The 24,061-nt window shown below is 39.9% G+C and overlaps 1 protein-coding gene across 4 annotated transcripts in view; it reads left to right on the plus strand.

The window, feature by feature from the left end:
* Positions 1-24,061, plus strand: part of CMSS1 (cms1 ribosomal small subunit homolog) — a 397,325-nt gene that overhangs the window by 351,859 nt on the left and 21,405 nt on the right. For all 4 annotated transcript variants that reach the window (XM_070368318.1, XM_070368341.1, XM_005896838.2 and 1 more), the window contains 2 exons: positions 5,689-5,777; positions 22,374-22,445. In XM_070368318.1, coding sequence (XP_070224419.1) covers positions 5,689-5,777; positions 22,374-22,445 — 161 coding nt within the window. The remainder of the gene's footprint in view (positions 1-5,688; positions 5,778-22,373; positions 22,446-24,061) is intronic.

Here is a 24,061-nt window from a genome sequence, read left to right on the forward strand (position 1 = left end):
ATGAAGTTAAAAAAAGTGAAAGTGTTAGTCACTCAGTCATGTCTGACTTTTTGCAACCCCATGGACTGTAACCTACCAGGCTCCTCTGTCCATGGAATTCTCCTGGCAAGAATACTAGAGAGGGTAGCCATTCTCTTCTCCAGGGGTGTTCCCCACCCAGGGATTGAATCCATGTCTCCTGCTTGCAGGCAGATTTTTTACCATCTGTGCCACCAGGGAAGCCCTTTTAGGAAGCTAATATAACCTCAATACTTAAACCAGACAAGAACAATACTAGGAAGGAAAATTATGTAAATGAATGTCTAAAATAAAATGGTAGCCAAAATATAACCAACATTATTAAAAAAGAAATATATCTTGACAAATTGGGATTTATCCTAGGAATAGCAAGAATGGTTTATTTAATATTAGACAACATATTTTTACAGTTTTCCACATTAACAGATTATAGGCGAAGCCCATATGATTATCTCAATAAGTGCAAAAACAAAAAGCATTGCATTAAGCTTAACACCTCTTCATGGTTTTAAAATAAAAGGACAAACAAACCTCTTAGCAAACAGAATAGAAGGAAACATCATTTAGCTAAACATTTAGCTATAAGCACCATCTTCTCATGCAAGGGTAGTGTGAGGGTTAAGCTTGTAGACTCAGACATTAAAAAAACTTAGCTTCTATCATTATTTTTTAAAGTTGGGCTTATTGAGGAATAATTTACATAGTAAAATTATTTTTTAAATAATTTTTTAAAAATTTACGTAGTAAATTTTACATAGTAAAATTAACCCAGTTTTGTGTATGATTCCATGAGTTTTTTGTAATGCAACCCACTCCAGTATTCTTGTCTGGAGAATCCCATAAACAGAGGAGCCTGGCAGGCTACAGTCCATAGGATCACAAAGAATCAGACACTACTGAGCCCATATTAACTGACTGACAGTTGTGTAACCACTACCACAATTAAGATATAGAACATTTCCAACAGCCCCAGAAGTTTCCCATCCCCAGTAACTATTGATCTGTTTTTTATTCCTATAGTTTTGCCTTTTCCAGTACCACACATTATATAGCCTTTTGATTCTGGCTTCTTTTGCTTAGCGTCATGCTTTTGAAACTTACCAGGTTGTGTGTTTCAGGAATTTATTCTGCTGAGAAAATATGAGAACCATAGGGGAGTTAAGCAGGTCTATAGCTAGGGCAGATCTAGGATTTGTGAGGCCTGAATCTTATGCAGTTTGGCAGGGTGGGGCCTCTTAGAAAAAAAATACAAAATTACAGATACAAAATAAGATATGAAAGACATTGTTTTAAATAAGAAATCATAACAGTACTGTTATGAACATAAGAATTCTGAAAAGTTTTATTTTATTCATTTTCATTAGATAAGAAAAAAATGTGTTTTTTTAAACTGTAAAATGCTTTATCTTATATATTCCTATATGAGAGAGACTTTCCATTTTGAACACACAAAACGAGAACCTAATTTTCTGCTTACAGTTTTACATTTCTGATGATTAGAAGAATTTTCCACTGTCTGGTTTCTGGTTTCATTCATCCCAAACCTGCTTTCTCCTCCACTTCCTGCATCATTCCAAGGAAGGAGGCTACAGGTGTGTTTGTGTTACAATCCACAACTTCTGGCCCTGTACACTTTGTGTCAGATGTCTGGTAAGTTGGCAAAGGGTGGTAGGAATATTCCTGAAAACATTCATACACCAGGACAGCCTGCAGTAGTTTAACTATAGGCTTTATGATTATGAGCCTTATTATAAGGTTATATTATAATATTTCATTAAACTCAGAGTCTGTCCAATCATCTCCCTCTAAGTGGATCCCCAGAATGCTCACTCCAGCTCCAACATCACTCACTAGGATAGCGACAGAGATGAGTTCTGAGTGGAAATAGACAGTGGTCTATTGTATTTATTTTAATCCCCATATATCTTTATTTTGCGAATTTTTAAAGAAAAGTTATCCATGATCCACTGCCAGTACTCTCCCTAGGGCCTTGAAGGAGTCCATGCAAGCAAATACTTAGAAGCTTACAGAAGTTGCTGAGAAATTGGATTTCTGATACTTCTCATGAAGAGGACAAAGACAGGGATTGAAGGAAAAATATATGTGCAACTTTTAATTTTAGCTTTTTGCTCTTTTCGCCTGGGGTTGAAAAAGAACAGTGTACTTGACTCTACTTCTGGAAGAGTTTAACGAATCCCATCTGGTCATGTCCTTTTCTTTTTTTAATGTAGACCCTCAGGGATTTGGAGACAAAACGGCACCGTCTTGGGGACTCCACTCCATGGGCTGAGTCAGCCACTGGGACTGAGCGGCGCAGTCCTGGCTTCAATTCCTCAAATGCCAGCAGTCCTGGAGGAATCTAGATGCTGGAGCCAGGCTGGCTAGATTGGGTCCCCATGCTGTTCTTGTCGTACTTTCTTAATGGAAATCACAGAACTAGCATTTTTACTTCAGAAAAGCAGTTTTCTTTTTGGAACTAAAAAGCATCACAGGCTAAAGAAACAACTAATTTATTCAACCTTTGTCTGATATTAATATCGGATATATATAAATATGTTAATATAAGCTGATATTAATATAATCAATAGAGTATAATGTATTAATATAACCCCTGCTTTTTTTATCGATATTTACATGTTACATTTCATCCATCATTTTGCTTTTAGCTATACTGTTATATTTGAAATAAGTTTCATATAAATAGCATATAGGTGCATGCATGCTCAGTCATGTCCGACTCTTTGCAACCCCATGGACTATAGCCTGGCTGGCTCCTCTGTCCATGGAATATTCTAGGCAAGAATACTGGAGTGGCTTGCCATTTCCTACTCCAAGGGATCTTCCTGACCCAGGAACTGAACCCACGTCTCCTACATTACAGTCAGGTTCTTTACCACTGAGCCATCCAGGAAGCCCCAGCATGTAGTTAGGTCATGTTTTTTAATCCACTTTGTCAGCCTCTGTCTTTAAATTGGTGTGTTTAGATCATTTAAATTTATATAATTATTGCTATGTTGGGATTCAAGTCTGTAATTTTATTTCATCTTTTCTGTTTATTTGCTATTTCTTGTTTATCTTTCCTGCCTTCTTGTGAGTTACTTGAACTTTTTAGAATTCTGTTTTGATTTGTCTTAATATTTTTGAGTGTACTTCTTTGTATAGCTTTTTTAGTGGTTGCTGAAACACTAGTGTAGGTGTTGGCCTCATTACCACTGGGCAGTATGGAGAGTCCTGATTCTCTACTAGGCTTTCTCTGACTGTAGTGGGAAAGAGAGGTACCCTTCATTACTGCCGGGAGGAGGGGTAAGTCCAGGCTCACATGTTTTCCACTGAACTGCACTGGTGGTGGTAGTGCTAGAGAACAGGGGTTTCCCACAGCCCTTCAGGGAGGAAAATCTCTTCAGGAGTTCAGTCCCTACTCGACCACTTCTGACCACCAGCCTGAGGGAAGGTGGAAGAGAAGTTGGGGTGCCTCGTTACAGCCAGACAAAGGTGGAAGGCTTGGTTCCCCACTCAGCCTTTGCTGGGGTAGGCAGGGTCACAGCTTTTCTGTTGTGTTTGGCTGGAATCAAGTAGTTGTTATCTAAAGGTTTTCAGTCTTGGTAGGCTGTCCTTTTCCTGGTCATTTTGTTAAATGTAGCATACTTTTATTGGGGCTTTTTTTTTTCTGCTCAGACTTAGCATTTCCAAGTTACTAGCTTCTTTAGCTCCAAGTCTGAGATAATGAGCTAAAAGAAAATCTACTGAGTTCACCACTGTGTTGTTCCCTGGGCCTCAAAGTCCCTAGCCCGTCTGACTTCTCTCCACCTTTCAGAGATTTCCTCTGTTTGTTTTATGTATAATGTTCAGGGGTTTTCGCTGTAACTTAACAGGAGGAATAGGGGAAAATATGACTACTACTACTTTCTTCCCAGAAGCAGTTCTATAAATACTTTTAGTGCCAACTTAATCATTCATTTAAAAAGCCCTGTTAATCTTCTACCTGCTACTGCTTGATTGGGTAGAGTCCTTTTTTTCACTCTACACAGTTATGAAGCAAGATTCTCCTGAAAAACAGAAGCCATAGGGAAATAGATATCTTTGCTACATATCTATCTATATTTATTGTTCTCTCTCTTTGTCTCTCTGTCATGTGTGTGTGTGTCTGTGTGTGTGTGTGTGTAAAGGAGTTAGCTCATGCAGTTATGGAGGCTGTCAAGCCCCAAGATCAGCAGCGTGGACCGACAAGCTGGCCACCCTGGAGAGCCAATTGTTTAGTTGCAATTCTAGTTAAGAAGGCTTTGAGAAACAGGAGAGCTGATGGTATAGTTCCAGCTCATTGGCCTGCAGGCTGCAGATCCAGGAAGAGCCAAATGTTTCATTTCAAGTCCAAAGGCAGAAAAAATTATCTTACTCAGGGTGGGTCATACTTTTAGTTCTATTCCAGCCATACTTGATGGGATATATCCTTCCACATTAGGGAGGGCAGTCAGCTTTATTCAGTCCATCCATTCAGATGTTAATCTCAACCAGAAACACCTACAGAGAAACATCTAGAGTAATGTTTGACCAAATATCTGGACCACCCTATGGCCCAATCAAGTTGATACATAAAACTAACCGTCTCAAGACTACTGGACTAGTTAATCTGTACCTAAATATGAATTCTGACCAGTATTACTCAAGACTCATATTTTGGGCTTTGAGATGTACAGAAAAACTCAAAGGGAGTGAGTGAAGTCTTTCAAAGACTCAAAAATGTATTCAGATAGAACAGCCACTAAAATCTGGAAGACAGGATAGCATTATGGGAAGTAAGGAGAAGGCAATGGCACCCCACTCCAATACTCTTGCCTAGAAAATCCCAGGAGCCTGGTAGGCTGCAGTCCATGGGGTCGATAAGAGTCGGACACGACTGAGCGACTTCGCTTTCACTTTTCATGCATTGGAGAAGGAAATGGCAACCCACTCCAGTGTTCTTGCCTGGAGAAACCGGGGGACGGGGGAACCTGGTGGCTGCCGTCTATGGGGTCACACAGAGTCGGACACGACTGAAGTGACTTAGCATAGCATAGCATAGCATGGGAAGTAAAAAAAACCTGTGATTGCCGTGTTTCTTTAAGAGAGCTTTTTAAACAGAAATATTGTTAAAAACTTTTTTTTTCCTGATTCTTAGGACAAGAATTTACTTTTTCCAGTGTTGAAAGATTTAATAAACTTAAAATAAGAATTTCTCATGATGTATAATTCTTTTGTCACGTTTTCTTTCGTTTGAGAGCTGGCTAGTTCTCAGTACAGGCAGCATCACTTGTGGGGGAAGACCTTGGACTCAGATAGATCTGGGTTCCCAGGTGTGTGACCTAGGGCAAATTACTTTATCCCTGCAAGCAACAACTTTTCTATCTGAAAATGAAGAGTTCAACCATGCAACTCAGTGTGTGTTCCTTAATTAAACAGTCTCAGTTTTAGACATCTGAATAATCTTCATTTGTGCAGGTTTATAAATAATACTGCCACCTTGGTTCTTCAATCGCTATCTTCATTTTGGATCATTTTCTTAAATTCAGCTTCTTAGAGGTGAAATTAATGAGTCAAGGGACAGAACCTTCTGAAAAGATGGTACCAAGATTATGCTAGAAATGGGAGAAAGAAAGGGGTGCTTTTCTAATTTTTAATCTTTATGTTTCCTAGGAGCATCAGGTGGTGAAGGAGGAGGAGACACAGAAATGACTCAGCAGGAGACAGCTCCAGGTCCTGTCCTGTCAAAGAAAGTCAAACCGGTGAGAGTCACAATTGTTGGCTCTGAAATCAGCCTCTTCTTCCCTTCTGCAGCGTTCCCTGTGTTCCAGTGCCGGTTGTGGGTGGGGTTGAGGGAAGCTACCTTCTCTGCCTTTGAAAGAGTCAGGCTTCATTAATTACAGACCAGCAAGGTAAATTTTCCCTCTAGTGGTTTTTTGTTTTGTTTTGTTTTTTTAATAATAGAAATGTATTGCAGAATAATGATATCTCAGATTCTTGTAGTGTATTTTTACCACAGACCCAGCCTCATTCTTTTGGGTATCGTTCCTAGGAGGAGACAAATAGCATAAATATAGGCAAGGTGAGCCCCACACCAATACACGATCACAGGGCCAAACCACGCTGCGAGGAGGCTCTCGGGACCTCATGACTATCTAGCATCATGTCTGTTGTGTGAATTCTTATCAGGGATTCTCTTCGTATTACCACAGGTGGGAATCTGATAAACTACGATCTTTTATTGCCTTTTCATTCTTTTTATTGGCCACTCACATCCATTTTCAGCTTTTTCACCTTATGTGTCCCTCCAACCGAATTGGCAACCATGTGTGATTTTTAAAGGACTACCTACTGTCAGTCCAAAGTCACCATCTCCTTCTCAGGAATGATTTGTGATCTTATTCATTGTTGTGTATTCACTAAATCACATCCTACTCTTTGCGACCCTCTGGACTGTAGCCCACCAGGCTCCTCTGTTCTTGGGACTTCCCGGGCAAGACTACTGGAGTGGGTTGCTATTTCCTTCTCTGGGAGATCTTCCCAACCCAGGGATCAAACCCGGGTTTCCTGCTTTGGGAGGTGGATTCTTTACCACTGAGCCACCAGGGAAGCCCATTCTCATTGTAGGTGGCCCTAAACTCATTCCCCGCTAGAGGGTGACTCTACCCAAAGTTTGTGACCAGGCTTAGGATAATTGTAGGAAGCAGTTTTTGCATTGTGGTGACCTGCAAGCTGTGATTCCTTGGGCAAGTTAAACTCTCTGTGCCTCATCTCTCTATTGGTAAAATGGTGTTAATTGTATTTTCTTCACAGAGTTGCTGTGGGGATTAAATGATTAATACTTATTAAGCTCTTTAAACAGTGGTTGGCAAAGAGTAAGCACTGAAGTGATAAATATTATAGTGAAATATACTTCAGGTCTTTTATTTTTTCTTTGTGGGGTGGGGGATGCAGAAAAATTTACATAGTTAATGTATAATCCATCTTGGTTTTCTCTCCAGCCATTAAATATTTAACTCCAATGTCTTATATAAATTTCAGTTTTAACCACTCTAAGACCTACAGGTTAACATCATTAGCTTTTCAATTTATCATACCAAGATGGGGTTTGATTTTTATCTTAACTTACTCTACTGACCACAGCATAGTCATGCCTTCTTTAACCTCCACCTCTAATCGGTGCCTCCCTGCAGAACTTGTTTCCCAGTATCCTTTGTAGCCCACTGACTTTCTTTTTCCTTACTTTCTCCCTTGATTTTCTTTTTGATTGCACCTCACTTTTTCTGGGCTCTTTGGTGAAAGAATAAATTTGCATTAATAAACTCACTCAGGTCTGAATCTTTACTGTCTTTTTATTGGCAGAGCCTTCACCTTGCTGAATATCCACCTATTTTTTACCTTCTTCCTCCTTGAGTCTTCTTTTCCCACGATCAAGTTAGATAAATGACAGAGAACCACAGGAAGAAAAGAGAAAAATTGAGGAAGAAAAAGTTAAACACATTCTTAATTGCCATGAGCATTCACCTATCTTTCAGCAACCCAAGTTTCAACAACAATAAAACAATTGGTTGAGCACTCCGCACAGGTGCTGTGTAAGGTCATGACTCACAATCATCACAGCTGCCCTGGGAGGGCAGGGAGATCCCATTTGACAAAGAACCTGAAGCTCAGAGTGAGGGGTACCAGGAGTCATAACCCATTTGACTGCCTTCAAGGCACCCCGTGAGGGATGACACTGCTTCCAGTTCCCTTTCCACATGTCCTTCCTCATTCAGCTTGGAAAAATTAGATGTACTGTGTCATCAAATGCTTTGTTGGTCACATACCATTGGTATTTTCTGCTAAGGGAAAAAAAAAATCACAAAAAGTTAAGATTTGACTGTTCATTTTAACCTCTTTCACCCTGCTGTGATTTCTTTTGCTAACAAATTGCTTTAAAGAATCAAGGTCCTAGGTAGACACAGTGCCCTAATCACTCTCCCAGGCCTAGCTTTACTGCCCTGATCAGAGATTCACACAGGGATCTCCTTGTGCCCTCTGCCTTATTTAAGTGTTATCCATCTCACTCTCTGGTCTCCCCACCAGGCTGTACACCTCTGCGCATCTCCACTGCCCCTGGTACAGAACCTTCCCTGAACTGACACTCATTTGTGAAAAGGAAGCATGAATGACTAGACTGGAATCCCACTCTTCCCATCTCAACCCTTCATGTCCCAGCTGTGAGGCATCAGCTCCCTGACTCTGCTGCCAGTGGAGCTCCCTGACCCTTGTCCTGTCATCAGCCCCTCCTTGAAGGGTCCCCCACCTTGATACTAGAGCTGGGAATCTTTCCTCTTCCGGCCCTAATACCACACAGTCCCTCGAGCTCCTCTCTGGCCTCCCTGTCCTGTCTCCTGATGCTCTGCTCCCTCTGGAACTCATCTCACCACCCCAAGGACCACCTTTTTGTCAGGCTGACTGTGCTTTCTTGAGTCCTTCTCGAGCTGTTTATGCACATAAAGGTTGAGTCTCCAACTAGTCCGTAAGCACCTTAGGAACCAGCATTTCGTTTGTGTCCACTGTGGTAACCTAGCACAGCCATAGGCGCGTGATTCGTTTGGCGCATATAACCAAGTATTTGTTTTCTAACAGTAATTATACATTTTTTTTCCTGGATAAAAAAGAAAAATAAAAGAAATTATTTTTTGCTATATTTAAGTTTTGAATTTTTTTTTTCAAATTTGCTTAGTTGTTTGCTGTTCTTTAAGGTTTTTTGTTTGTTTTGTTTTTTTTTAAACTTGGGTAGTAGCTGCCTGGCCTTCTTCTGCTAGCTGTAATGTGCATTTAGACTTTAATATCACCAGGCGAGAGTATGTGTCCAGTTGGATAGTGTTCCCTCCTTTGCCATAGCTGGGCCTGCATTTCTCTTCCTGAGTCTACATCTCCCATCTGTCCAGTTTTTTAAGCAGCAGATTTATAACTTTATAACAGTTTTTTACCCTTACAACTACATCATCTCTAGCAACCATTTTACATCTGAATAATCATCCTTGGCCTCCTTAATAATGTGAGTATAAAGATTTGCCAAGAGTTCTTTTTTTTTTTCCAAATACTGCTTCCAAAATAAATCATGAACTCCCCTACTTCTAGAGATTGCATCACCCTCTTTCCTCCTCAACATCAGTCATTTCAGAGCCAACCCTAGTGACTTTGTAATTATGGTTCCCAGAATATAATCCCTTATGAGGGATTTCGTGACTTTTCATTGATGCCTCCATGATGTCAGTAGCCTTTTAATGGTTCCATGACCCATCCTCTCCCCCTCAGAGACCACACTGAACTTCTTTTTTCTTGAACTAGCTTTTTGTTTATCTCCTTGGATCATAAAAGAATCTTCAGCAAGAGTACTTATCACTTTCCCCTCTTACTTACCTTTCTCACTGCAGCATATTTTTACTAATTATTTTCACAGTGATCATTTCGTATCTCTCCTGCTCTTTAACTTCAGTATTATTCTTGATGAAGAAAAAAGAGGACTGTGTCCTGTCTACTCTCTGATTTACCTTCTTCCTTTCCATATGGTGTCTCAATTCTCTCTCTCTTTCTTGTTGCATAACAAATTACCTCCAAAGTTAGTAGCTTAAAACAGAAAAGATTCCTTATCTCAGCCTCTGTTACCTATATCTCATCAGTCGTCAGTCAGGTTATAAGCTGAAGGTTAGTGGCTCCATTGTGAAGAATCCTCCTCAAAACTCATTCAGGTGGCTGTTGGCAGGCCTCACTTCCTCATCCTCCATCAGAGGGCAGACAGACTAAAAACCACAATCACAGAAAACTAACCAATCTGATCACATGGACCACAGCCTTGTCTAACTCAATGAAACTATGAGCCATGCCGTGTAGGGCCACCCAAGACGGACGGGGCCACCCAAGACGGACGGGTCATGGTGGAGAATTCTGACAAAATGTGGTCCACTGGACCACTGGCAAACCACTTCAGTATTCTTGCCTTGAGAACCCCATGAACAGTATGAAAAGGCAAAAAGATAGGACACTGAAAGATAAACTCCCCGGGTCAGTAGGTGCCCAGTATCATACTGGAGATAAGTGGAGAAATAACTCCAGAAAGAATGAAGAGATGGAGCCAAAGCAAAACCAACACCCAGGTATGGATGTGACTGGTGATGGAAGCAAGGTCCGATGCTATAAAGAGCAATATTGCATAGGAACCTGGAATGTTAGGTCCCTGAATCAAGGCAAATTGAAAGTGGTCAAACAGGAGATGGCAAGAGTGAATGTCAACATTTTAGAAATCCGTGAACTAAAATGGACTGGAATGGGTGAATTTAACTCAGATGACCATTATATCTACTACTGTGGGCAAGAATCCCTTAGAGGGAATGGAGTAGCCATCATAGTCAACAAAAAAGTCTGAAATGCAGTACTTGGATACAATCTCAAAAACAACAGAATCACAGTAATCCAAGTCTATGCCCCAACCAGAAGTGCTGAAAAAGCTGAAGTTGAATGGTTCTATGAATACCTACAAGACCTTTTAGAACTAACACCCAAAGAAGATGTCCTTTTCATTATAGGGGACTGCAATGCAAATGTAGGAAGTCAACAAACACCTGGAGTAACAGGCAAACTTGGCCTTGGAGTACAGAATGAAACAGGGCAAAGGCTAATAGAAGTCTGCCACAAGAACGCACTGGTCATAGCAAACACCCTCTTCCAACAACACAAGAGATGACTCTACACATGGACATCACCAGATGGTCAACACCAAAATCAGCTTGATTATATTCTTTGCAGCCAAAGATGGAGAAGCTCTATACAGTCAGCAAAAACAAGACCAGGAGCTGACTGGCTCAGATCATGAACTCCTTATTGCCATATTCAGACTTAAAGAAAGTAGGAAAAACCACTAGACCATTTAGGTATGACCTAAATCAATTCCCTAACGATTATACAGTAGAAGTGAGAAATAGATTTAAGGGACTAGATCTGATAGAGTGCCTGATGAACTATGGACAGAGGTTCGTGACATTGCACAGGAGACAGGAATCAAGACCATCCCCAAGAAAAAGAAATGCAAAAAAGCAAAATGGCTGTCTGAGGAGGGCTTACAAATAGCTGTGAAAAGAAGAGAAGCAAAAAGCAAAGGAGAAAAGGAAAGATATACCCATTTGAATGCAGAGTTCCAAAGAATAGAAAGAGAGATAATAAAGCCTCTTTCAGTGATCAATGCAAAGAAATAGAGGAAAACAATAGAATGGGAAAGACTAGAGATCTCTTCAAGAAAATTAGAGATACCAAGGGAACATTTCATGCAAAGATGGGCTCAATTAAGGACAGAAATAATATGGACCTAACAGAGAGAGTGAAGTTGCTCAGTCATGTCTGACTGTTTGTGACCCCATGGACTGTAGCCTACAAGGCTCCTCTGTCCATGGAATTTTCCAGGCAAGAGTACTGGTGTGGGTTGCCATTTCCTTCTCCAGGGGTGGACCTAAAAGAAGCAGAAGATATTAAGAAAAGGTGGCAAGAATACACAGAAGAACTATACAAAAAAGATCTTCATGACCCAGATAACAACAATGGCATGATCAGTCACCTAGAGCCAGACATCCTAGAATGTGAGTTAATTGGGCCTTAGGAAGCATCACTATGAACAAAGCTAGTAGAGGTGATGGAATTCCAGTTGAGCTATTTCAGATTCTACAAGATGATGCTGTGAAAGTGCTGCACTCAACATGCCAACAAATTTGGAAAACTCAGCAGTGGCCACAGGACTGGAAAAGGTCCGTTTTCATTCCAATCCCAAAGAAAGGCAATGCCAAAGAATGTTCAAACTACTGCACAATTGTACTCATCTCACACCCTAGCAAAGTAATGCTCAAAATTCTCCAAGCCAGGCTTCAGCAATATGTGAATTGTGAACTTCCAGATGTTCAAGCTGGTTTTGAAATGGCAGAGGAACCAGAGATCAAATTGCCAATATCCACTGGATCATCGAAAAAAGTAAGAGAGCTCCAGAAAAACATCTATTTTTGCTTTATTGACTATGCCAAAGCCTTTGAGTGTGTGGATCACAATTAACTGTGGAAAATTCTGAAAGAGATGGGAATACCAGACCACCTGACCTGCCCCTTGAGAAGCCTGTATGCATGCAGGTCAGGAAGCAACAGTTAGAACTGGACATGGAACAACAGACTGGTTCCAAATCGGGAAAGGAGTACATCAAGGCTGTATATTGTCACCCTGCTTATTTAACTTATATGCAGAGTACATCATGAGAAAAGCTAGGCTGGATGAAGCACAAGCTGGAATCAAGATTGCTGGGAGAAATATCAATAACCTCAGATATGCAGATGACACCACCCTTATGGCAGAAAGTGAAGAACTAAAGAGCCTCTTGATGAAAGTGAAAGTGGAGAGTGAAAAAGTTGGCTTAAAGCTCAACATTCAGAAAACTAAGATCATGGCATTGGTCCCATCACTTCATGGGAAATAGATGGGGAAACAGTGAAAACAGTGTCAGACTTTATTTTGGGGGGCTCCAAAATCAATGCAGATGGTGACTGCAGCCATGAAATTAAAAGACCCTTACTCCTTAAAAAGAAAGTTATGACCAACCTAGACAGCATATTAAAAAGCAGAGACATTACTTTGCCAACAAAGGTCTGTCTAGTCACAGCTATGGTTTTTCACAGTAGTCATGTATGGATGTGAGAGTTGGACTATAAAGAAAGCTGAGCACTGAAGAATTGATGCTTTTAAACTGTGGCGCTGAAGAAGACTCTTGAGAATCCCTTGGCATTTTTTTGTCCCTTTTTTGCAAGGAGATCCAACCAGTCCATCCTAAAGGAGATCAGTCCTGAGTGTTCATTGGAAGGACTGATGTTGAAGCCAAAACTCCAATACTTTGGCCACCTGATGCGAAGACCTGACTCATTGGAAAAGACCCTGATGCTGGAAAAGATTGAAGGCAGGAGAAGGGGATGACAGAGGATGATATGGTTGGATGGCATCACCAACTCAATGGACATGAGTTTGGGTAAACTCCGGGAATTGGTGATAGACAGGGAGTCCTGGTGTGCTGCAGTCCATGGGGTCACAAAGAGTTGGACATGACTGAGTGACCGAACTGAACTGAACTTCCTCATCAAGTGAGCCTTCCCTTAGGGCTGCCTCACAACATTGCCCCTGGCTTTCTCCAGGCCACATGACCCATGAGGGAGTGATCAAGATCATTCAAAACTGAAACCAGAACTAATCTCAGACTCACTCAGAACTGACATCACATCACTTCCTCCATATGCTATTAGAAGTAGATCAGTAAATCCGATCCACATTTAAGAGAAGGGGATGAATACCAGGATACAATGTTCACTGCTAACTATCCTGGGGTCTGGGTACAGTCTGCCCTCTGACCCCTAGTGATTTACATCCCTCACATATACAGAATGGTTCTTCCCCGTAGCTCAGCTCAGCTCAACTGGTAAAGAATTTGCCTGCATTGCAGGAGATCTGGGTTCAATCCCTGGGTCGGGAAGATCCCCTGGAGGAGGGCATGGCAACCCACTCCAGTATTCTTGCTTGGAGAATCCCATGGACAGAGGAGCCTGGTGGACTGCAGTCCATGGGGTTGGAAAGAGTCAGACACGACTGAGCGACTAACACTACTACTACTACATATGCAGAATATATTCACCCCTCCCAAGGCTGCAAAAATCTCATGCCATTACAGCATGAGTTCGGTGCCCAGAATTTCATTGTATAGATCAAGTCCACATGCAGTTGAGGTTCCTTGGATTTAGTCCCTTAAGTATAGCTCTTTGAGTATATTTCTTCTCAACCTGTGTAACTAAAGAGACAAGTTATCTAACCTCTATATATCCATCACCAAGCAGTGAGACAAACACTGGATGACTTTATAGACATTTCTATTCAAACCAGAGGAACAAAGAGTCATTCATCCACAACATTCAGCGAGTGTTGGGAGTTTCTTAATTAAGTCTTAAGGCTCAAGGTCTTATGGTTCTTGACTCTGCTCTTTGGGTTCTTGTTCTGTCCTTTGAGTCATCCTCTCTTTAAAAAAAAAAAATGAAAGGTAACATGTATTTGCAACTAAGCAGCTCTTTCAGCTTGCTTCTTGACAATAGAAATCTGAGGGTTCATCTCTGATCCTCTCAGTTTCTGAATATATAACTCCTTTAGGAATTTTGTGGGTTTCCTATGATGCTTCTGGGGATTTACTCTATTAGGCAAAAGTCACACCCACAAATCTTTTCCAGATAAACCATCTTTTTTTTTTTGAAACTTTAACCATTTTATTTTGTATCAAAGTGAAGTGAAATTCACTCAGTCATGTCCAGCTCTTTGTGACCCCATGGACTATACAGTCCATGGAATTCTCTAGGCCAGAATACTGGAGTGGGTAGCCTTTCCCTTCTCCAGGGGATCTTCCCAACCCAGGGATCGACCCCAGGTCTCCCACATTACAGGCAGATTCTTTATCAGCTGAGCCACAATGGAGGCCCATTTTGTATTGGGATATAGCCAATTAACAATGTTTGTAATTTCAGGTGAACAGCAAAGGGACCCAACCATACATACACATGTGTCCATTTCCCCCTAAACCCAACTCCCATCCAGGCTGGCACATAGCATTGAGTAGAGTTCCACGTGCTATGCAATGGAATATTACTCTGCCATTAAAAAGAATGAAATAATGTCATTTGCCGTAACATGAATAGACCTAGAGAGTGTCATACTGAGTGAAATAAGTCAGACGGAGAAGGAGAAATACCGTATGGCATCCCTTATACGTGGAATCTAAAAAGAAATGAAACAAATGAACTTGCAAAACAGAAAGAGACTCAGATAAAGCCTTCTGTACCTTGGGCCTCAGCTGAGACAATTATTGGACAAGACCCCTTAAGCTTCCTAGACTTGTGTTTTAGAGAATCACCAAGGCACACCTTTAATATCTTTAAAGACTTTTGTTTGTTTGTTAATTTGGCTGCAACGTGGAGCTTGTGGGATCCTAGTTCCTTGCTGCTGCTGCTGCTGCTGCTAAGTCACTTTAGTCATGTCCAGCTCTGTGCGACCCCATAGACGGCAGCCCACCAGGCTCCCCTGTCCCTGGGATTCTCCAGGCAAGAATACTGGAGTGGGTTACCATTTCCTTCTCCAATGCATGAAAGTGAAAAGTGAAAGTGAAGTCGTTCAGTCGTGTCCAACTCTTCATGACCCCATGGACTGTAACCTACCAGGCTCCTCCGTCCATGGGATTTTTCCAGGCAAGAGTACTAGAGTGGGTTGCCATTTCCTTCTCCCCTAGTTCCTTGACCAGGTGTCAAACCTGGGCCCTCAGAAGTTAAAGTACAGAGTCCTTACCACTGAACGGCCAGGGAATTCCCTTTAAAGATTTCTTATGTGATTGTGTCTCTGTCCAAAAGTTTTGAACAGGGTGCTCAGATACCATCCATCTATCACCTTATTTTTGATACATTTCAAATTGTCAAAATCAGTACAATCCGCTCAGATGCTTCAGCATGCATATTATTTTTTAAAGTTCAATATTTATTTTAAAATAAATATTGAAATATATTTTAATATTTAATAAAATAGTATTAAAATATTTATAAATAAATAAAAATTTTAAAGTTCTTTTCTTCCCTTTTAAAGTAAAGTTAACATACAAAAAAAATAGAGAAGTGTCGAATGTCCTCTTCAAAACTGCTTGCCCCTGAGGCAACCATTATTCTGATGTTTTCCCCCCAAAATTAGTTTTCCTTTTTCTAGAATTTCACACAAATTAAATCATACAGGGTACACTCTTTGGCTCTAGATGTCTTTTATTCAGCATAATATTATTCAGGCTCATCTGTGTTGATGATAGTGGTCTTTCTTTGTTTTCTCTTTCTTTCTTGTTTTGCTGAGTGGATTAGTCTGTAGTGCTGTCATAACAAAGTGCCTGAGTGGTGTAAACAACAGAATTTTATTTCTCACAATTTTGGAAGATGGAAGTCCATGATCAAGGTATTGACAGGCGTGGTTTCTCCTGATGCTTTTCTCTTTGGCTTGTAAATGGCTGCCTTTTCACTGTGTCCTCACGTGGTCTTTCTCTGTGTATGTACATTCCTGGTGTCTTTTCCTCCTCCTACAAAGACACAAGTCCTGCTGGATTATGACCTCATCTTTATGATCTCTTTATCTTTAATTGCCTCTTTAAAGGCCCTATCTCCAAATATGGTCACATTAGGGATTAGGGCTTCAGCATATAAATTATGGGGGTCACAGTTCAGTTCATAACACTGAATAATATTCAATTATATGAATGTGTCACAGTTTATTATCCATTCTTCTATTAATGGATGCCTGTGACTATTTCTTGTTAGGGTCTATTATGAATAAATCTGAAATCAACATTCATATACAAGCCTTTTTGTTAACATAAATCTTTATTTCTCTTGAGTAAACACATAGGAATAGAACTGCTGGATCATATTTAGTTTTGCACAAACTGCTAGACTTTTTTCAAAAATGAGTGTTCCATTTTTCCACTTCCACTGTCAGTGTATTAGTTTTACTTGCCTTATTCTCTTATCAACTTTTGGAGTTATCAATCTTTTTATTTAAACATTTTGGTGAGTGTATATTGAATAACTTTTGACCAAACCAAATAAGCAGTTCTAAGCTGCTTGTTTTTTAACTATTTTATTTATTTACTCATTTATTTTATTTTTGGGTGTGCTGGGTCTTCATTGCTGTGCATAGGCTTTCTCTAGACAAGGTGTGTGGGCTTCTCATCGAAGTGGCTTCTGTTGTTGTGGGGCACAGTCTCTAGAGCTGAGGGCTCACTCATGACACACAGGCTTAGTTGCCCCACGACATGTGGAATCTTCCCGAATTCAGGGATTGAACCCATGTCCCCCACATTGGCAGGCGGATTCCTAATCCTGGACCATCAAGGAGATCCCTAAGTTGTCTTAATCTTTACAGTGAACATGCTTGTTTTTGTTATAAAATGACAATTTAAATTTTATCTTTTTACCAAAGCAATAATCAAACACTATTAAAGGTTTTTTGGCCACTTCCCTGGTGGCTCAGAGGTTTAAACATCTGCCTGGAATGCAGGAGACCCAGGTTCGATCCCTGGATTGGGAAGATCCCCTGGAGAAGGAAATGGCAACCCACTCAAGTACTCTTGCCTGGAGAATGCCATGGAGTGAGGAGCCTGGTAGGCTACAGTCCATGGGGTCGAAAAGAGTTGGACACGACTGAGCAACTTCACGTCGACGACGACGATCAAAGGTTTTTAGTGGAAAAACAGCAGTCTTCTTCCCTTCTCTTATCTAAGTCTTTCCTTAGTGGCAACCACTCTCAGTCTTTAGCTGTTTTTCTTATTTGCTACCTTATATTTTATATTGCAGTTTCTTGATTTCCCAATTTTTGACATTATCTTCCTGAGGTGGCATACAAGGACAAAATCCTGTCATCTATGCCCTATTCCCTCTCCAACTGCTACCTCCTCTGCCAACACAATATTACATTTTGGTTAGAACAGTTGTCACTCTTTCATTATTATGACCATGGAAATACTGTTCAATGCCGAGAAAAAGAGAAGCTATAATCATCTCTACTTTATTATACAATTGTTTATTTTCATGGCATTAATAATTACCTCATTTCTTCATTTGCCAGACTTGCTGTGTTCCTATTGTTAATTGCTCCCATATGTTACAACATCTCTTCCACATGCCCGTAAATAATATTTTCCATATGCTCAACTAGAACAGTTATTGTTCTTTCCTACGCATCTCCACACTTTTTTTTTTTTCCATTTGGAATTGGTTATCTTCTAGACTTGCAGAGCAACTGAGACTTCTCTTTGCTATTCCCTCAGTTGTCTTCTGGATTGGTCTCTCTATTTACTGAATCCTATATCATCCTCTTCCTTAATTTAGCCCTTTATTGTGCTGGAATGGAGAAGGCAATGGCACCCCACTCCAGTACTCTTGCCTGGAAAATCCCACGGATGGAAGAGGCTGCAGTCCATGGGGTCACTAAGAGTCGGACACGACTGAGCAATTTCACTTTCACTTTTCACTTTCATGCACTGGAGAAGGAAATGGCAACCCACTCCAGTGTTCTTGCCTGGAGAATCCCAGGGACGGGGGAGCCTGATGGGTTGCCGTCTACGGGGTCGCACAGAGTCAGACACGACTGAAGCAACTTAGCAGTAGCAGTGCTGGAATAGAGCATTTAGTATCCGCAAGTAGGAAGTAAATTTTTTGAGACCTTAAATATCTGAGAATGTTTACTGAAATCTAAACATTTTCCTTTTAACTTGACTGATAGTTTTTCTGGGTATAAAAAAACCTATAATTTGCAAATAAATTTTCCCCATAATTTTGAAAGCTTTGTCCCACTGAGTTCTGGCTTTCATTACAGTTGTTGCAAGGTCTGACACTATTATTTTCTTTGACCTTTTTATTATTTATGTTACTGTTTTTCTTTTGAAGTTCTTAGAGTCTTTTGTTTGTCCATGATGTTCTGAAATTTCATAGTAATTTTCCTTAGTCGGGATATTTTTCTTATCCATTGTACTGTATACTTAATGGACTTTGAATTTGGAGTTTCATGTTCTAGAAAGTTTCTTTTAGTTCTGGAAAGTTTTTCTTATTTTTTAATCACTTCTTTCCTACTGTTTTATATGATTCTTACTTTCTATAATACTTTTATTGTCATGTTGACTCTCTTAAGCTGACTCTCTAATTTTGTTACTACTTTTTTCTTATTATTTTTCATCTTTCTGGAAGATTTTTCTACTTTTCTTCAAGCTTTCCTCCTATATTTTTATTCCAACTTTCTTATTTGTTTTAATGTTTTTTTCTGATTTTTTTCCCTTGTGTATAGCATCCTGTTTTTGTTTCATAGCTGGAAATTCTTCCCTCATCTCTCTGTGAATACTAATTATAATTGTTTTGAATAATTTGTAATCATTTTGTTTGTAATTGTACTTCTAAGAATAGTATTGTAATTATAATTTGTTTCCTTGGGGTTCTTTCTTCTTTTTGTTTATTTGCTCTCATGTTAGAGACTTTCCTTAGATGTCTAATTAACTTTAGCTGTCTAGTCATATTGAAGAGAGATATGCTAAAAAGTTGATGGAAAACTTTTGTGCATAAATGGGACTTGTCAATTAGTAGAGCTCTTGGTAGGGTGATATGATAAGAAAGCAGGACTTTTACTATGGAACCCCCAAAGTCACTCTCTTGTGGCATTTGTCTTAGGTTATGTTGTTTTTCCAGAGAAGAATTCAGTAGTCTCCTGCCTGTACTGTGTAACTTGGCTTGAGACATCCTGAAAGAGGGACAAGAAAAGGAGATGAGTCTCAGTCTCTGCCCTGTCTCCCCTGTGCTAGACTTCTTGGTCTTCTTATTCTCTCCAGAGCATAAATCTCCAGTCTTCTGTCAGGAAGAGCAAGATGAGAGGAAGCAGTAATAGGATAATTGCTTGGCTGCCTGGACAGAAGATAGAGCCAGATGGGAGTAGGAAGGAGGCAAATCATTTTAAATGTAAACTTTCATCCAGTCTCTTTTTATTTCAAGCCCTTTCCCCTCGGTAGTACCCTGTACCACCCACTACTCAACCTTTTCAGGGCCAAGTAGGTGAAACAGACACACATATTGCTAGCTGCCAGCTCTCTAGAAACCCAGGTCCTAGCTGTCTCTCCCTCTGCTAAATAGCATCCATCCAGTTTCAGCCACTTTCCATTTTTCAAAAAATTGTTGAAATCTCTCCACTATGGTTGTCCTCTCTTCTGGTTTCTTGGTCCTTACAGATTTATATCTTTTCAGTTTCCTTTATTTGCATTTTAGTGTTTTGCAAATGATTTGCCATGGTTAAAACCAGAAGCCTCCTTCTTAAAGAATATAATTTTTGACACTTTAAGTAATTGAAAACATACTCCCAATTAATTGCTTTTCTAAATGCTTAATAAGTTTTCCTGTTAAATGTTTTGGGGCAAATGTGATTCTTCTAAATCTTTAACTTAATACTCCAGGTACGTATATTAAAAATCACTGCATAAAGAAATGACATAACTTATTACCTGCCAAAGACAGATACTCTTGGAATTGATTCTATAAATGGTTAGCTGGCCGGCTGTGGTGCTTCCTCATCTTCTTACCTCGTCTCTCTGAGGGTAAACATCAGCATTTGTAAGGCAGTTAGCAAAGGTTAATAAATTTCAGTACTGAGGGATTTGTGTTTCTTCATAAAGTCATCTTACTTCTATGGAAATTGATCCATAAACTCGCATCTTCCTTAGCATCCTGCTGCAGCCAGCTAAAGTGACTGCTCCCAGAACATAAATATCATACTGTATTTCCTTTAAGATGACGTAAGAGTTTGAACCTAATATACAGAATCTTGACAAAAGCAATTGTCAAGCCTGTTTTTTTTTTCCCTTTGCATGATTCAGAATTGTTGATTTTTTTTTTTTCCTTCTGGAATTGGAGAATCCATGTCCTTATAACTGAGCTCATTTCCACATTTAATTTCTGTTGTGTTTAATTAGCTTTGTAAACCTAACATGAATACAACTCCACACATTGAACATACACTCGGAGAGCACCTCCATTTGCTAAATAGGGAAATGAAATAGATGCTACATTTGCTTCCCCAAAACCTTGCTACTGGTGACAAGATACTGTAGTATGCCTTGAGGCATCTAGGGATCTACTAATTGTATGCAGGCTTTGCCATAGGAGCATAAGCCGACATTGACCTGATCTGGACCTGATCTGTAACTGGACTCTTAGGACTGTCTGGCAGCTTCTGTGACATATTAGCGGCCATGGCCCCGGTTCTAATTGGCATCAGATTAGAGTGTATCTGCATCTACAAGACAGTTTAACTTTCTAAATAAGAGAGATCATAATATCTTTCTTTCTTTAGCTATGATGCATTTGTACTTTGCAGGGTTTTTGTTTTAACTAAGAAGCAGCTGAGATTTCAAGATTCCCACTTGAATCTACTTCTCTAGAAACTGCTGGTCCTGGCCCCATGCCTTGAAGAAATTATATAGCGTTGTATTTCTCTGGCTTCAGGCCATAGGCATTCTTAATCTTCAGACTGTCTGCAAACTTTAATAGAGAGCTTCATCTGTACTCATTTTAAACAGAACCAGTGGAGACAAGATTGGTTTAGTTAGTAGTTTACCAGCTAAAACTGAGTACTCTCTAGTTGGAATGGAAACTCAATGAAGAAAAAACTCAGAATAAGTTTTCACTTACATTTTATATCTTACTTGGCAACTGGTTTGAAAATGTTGCATAAAAGATCCAACACAGGAAACATTTTATACAACTGCTTATGATTAATAAATATGGAATTTGAAGCATTCCATTTTATAAATCAAAGTCTTAGCCCAAATTTCCTGTTTTTCTACGCTTAAAAAAAGAACCCTTAGGGTAAAAATAGCACTAAACTGTATAGGGTACTCCAGGGGTCAAGGCTACAGGCAAAATCAATTACTCAGGATGCCATGGTGCTGAGACTTTTGTCAGACCATTAGCAGAAACATTCATTTTGTAGTCACTGTAGATAAGGCATTCGGTGCAGCTGGTTTTATAAAAATGTAAGTAAATATATCCTACTTCAGATTTTCTGTGCCTATTGAGAAGAGGAAAGGAATGGATAACAAAATGATGTCAGTGACTTGGAAATACAGTCTCACACATTGCTAGTTAGTAGACCACACCAGTCATGCTAGTCAAAGACTTTTATTTTTACTATATCTTAATTTTAAACATATTTCTTTCTGCCTATATTTTACAAACCTGGCCACTGTCTTCCACTTTTAATACCCTGTACCACCACCTCAAAACATATATTCACTCACTCACACATTTTGACCTTTGTTCATATGTCCTGTCTTAGGTCATCTGCAGTTTCTCACTTTTACAAATTCTCTCAGCCAGCCCCTGCATAATAGCCTACAGTGGATGTTGCAACATTTCTTTGTCCGTATTACCAAGATATTCTGAAGAATACATGCATGACAATAGGTACTTTGGGATTCATACCGTTAGCTGACACCTCATCATGCTAAGTGAAGTGAAAGTTGCTCAGTCGTGTCTGACTCTTTGGACTCCATGTACTATACAGTCCATGGAATTCTCCAGAAATCCAGGCCAGAATACTGGAGTGGATAACTGTTCCCTTCTCTGGGGGATCTTCCTCACCCAGGGATCAAATGCAGGTCTCCCACACTGCAGGCAGATTCTTTACCAGCTGAGCCACCAGGGAATGGCTCATCACGCTAAGATGAAAGTTTTCTCATTTGCGTTTCTTTATAGCCTAAAGAATGTTTCTTGATACAACCAAAGGAAACAAATGAAGATGCCACCAAGACCAGGAAGAGGAAAAAGGTAATATTATTTTTTACAGTGGTGTGGCCCTGCGTGGTTTCCATCACATTGTTATATTGTGTACTTTGGTGAGGCAGTTATTGTAATCCCCACTTTAGAGATTCAAAAGTTGTAAAACTCACTGAGCTTTGGTGACTCTCTTAAGGTCATTAGTAATAAGTGTTTCTGCTGGAGCTAAAAATAAATTCTTCGAATTTCTATTTCAGCCTTGTGGATTACCAGGCATCTTTGTTACCCTGTGTTTTCACTGTGGTTAGAAGTCAGACATGGGTTTCTAATTTTAGAAGGGGCCCAGAGCTGTCCTGCCCTCTGGCCCCTCTGGATTTATCCAAGAAAAGAAATTTACCAACCTTCTTTTCTTAACCATTTCATTTTTTAAAAAATCTTATATCTTAGAGTATTAATAAGAAAAGATTAAGCAGATGAAAGTAGTGTAAGTATAAGGCATTTCTGACTCTAAGTTTGAACCATAATTTAAAGCAAAAGACTCCCCTTGCATTTTCAGATTGCCTGTGAACATATGGGAAACTCTGTTGCTCCTATACAGACTTTCTTATGAAGAAAGTGTGGTTAGCTTTGACCTTCTACCACTGTTGTGAAAACAGCAGTGTAATTCTCTCCCTGCCAAGAAGGGTCTACTGCTTTGGTCAGCAGAGGAAATATGATTGGGATTAGAGGAAAGAAAATGGACTCAAACCAATTACTTACCAGCAAGCTTTTAGAAGACTGAGAGTGTGTGTGCCTATGTTTTCCTTGCCTGCATATGGCCAAATAGGAAGATAGGAGTTGCCAAATTGGCTGAGGTTTGGCAAGTCCTTAAAGAAATGACCTTAACTTCTCTTTGATAGTTTGTACAGTAATGGCCTTAAAAGTGTTACATTCCTGGGGCTCAAGGTCAGAACTCTAGCTAGGTAGTTTAGCCTTGGCTGAGGTCATGCTGAAATGTGCCCACTGATGACATTTTTTTTTTTTTTTGGTAAAGTTGATTCGTTTGACAGAACTTTGTTCTTGGCAGTGGTATGAAAAGGAACATAGTATGGACGGAGGGGGGAAAAGGTGGTGTAGGAGACAAGGAAGGACCTTTCTGAAGTTTTGGTGAAATATTAGAAAGATATAAGAAGGGAAGTTCATGATGAAAGTTAAATGAACAATTTATGTTCCTAGTACATTGCAGGCATTGAGTATATGCTACACAAGTAAATCCAAATCAAAATAGATGTTGTAGAGCATTTCCTGTTCTGCTTTTCATGGGGCCAATTCGAGATGTCTCTCCCAAGACTTGAGCATTGAGGGTCTTAAGTGCCCTTTTTCAGTGTACTTCTTTGCTGAGATTACTCCTGCAGCTCTTACTTTAATCCCAGAAATCCAAACTGAAACTCAGTGCCTTAAGATCCAGGTTACACAAGAAATTCTCAAATTCTACTCTCCCAGGAATACAGATCATATGAAGCTTAGAAAGGGGTTTCCATAAGCAAGAAGATTTACCGACTTTTAGGGCTTCCTTGGTGAAAGTCATGTGGCTCAGTCGTGTCTGACTATTTGCGACCCAGTGCACTATAGCCCACTGGACTCCTCTGTCCATGGAATTCTCCAGGCAAGAATACTGAAGTGGGTAG

Source organism: Bos mutus, chromosome 1 (genome assembly GCF_027580195.1).
Source record: "Bos mutus isolate GX-2022 chromosome 1, NWIPB_WYAK_1.1, whole genome shotgun sequence".
NCBI lineage: Eukaryota > Metazoa > Chordata > Mammalia > Artiodactyla > Bovidae > Bos > Bos mutus.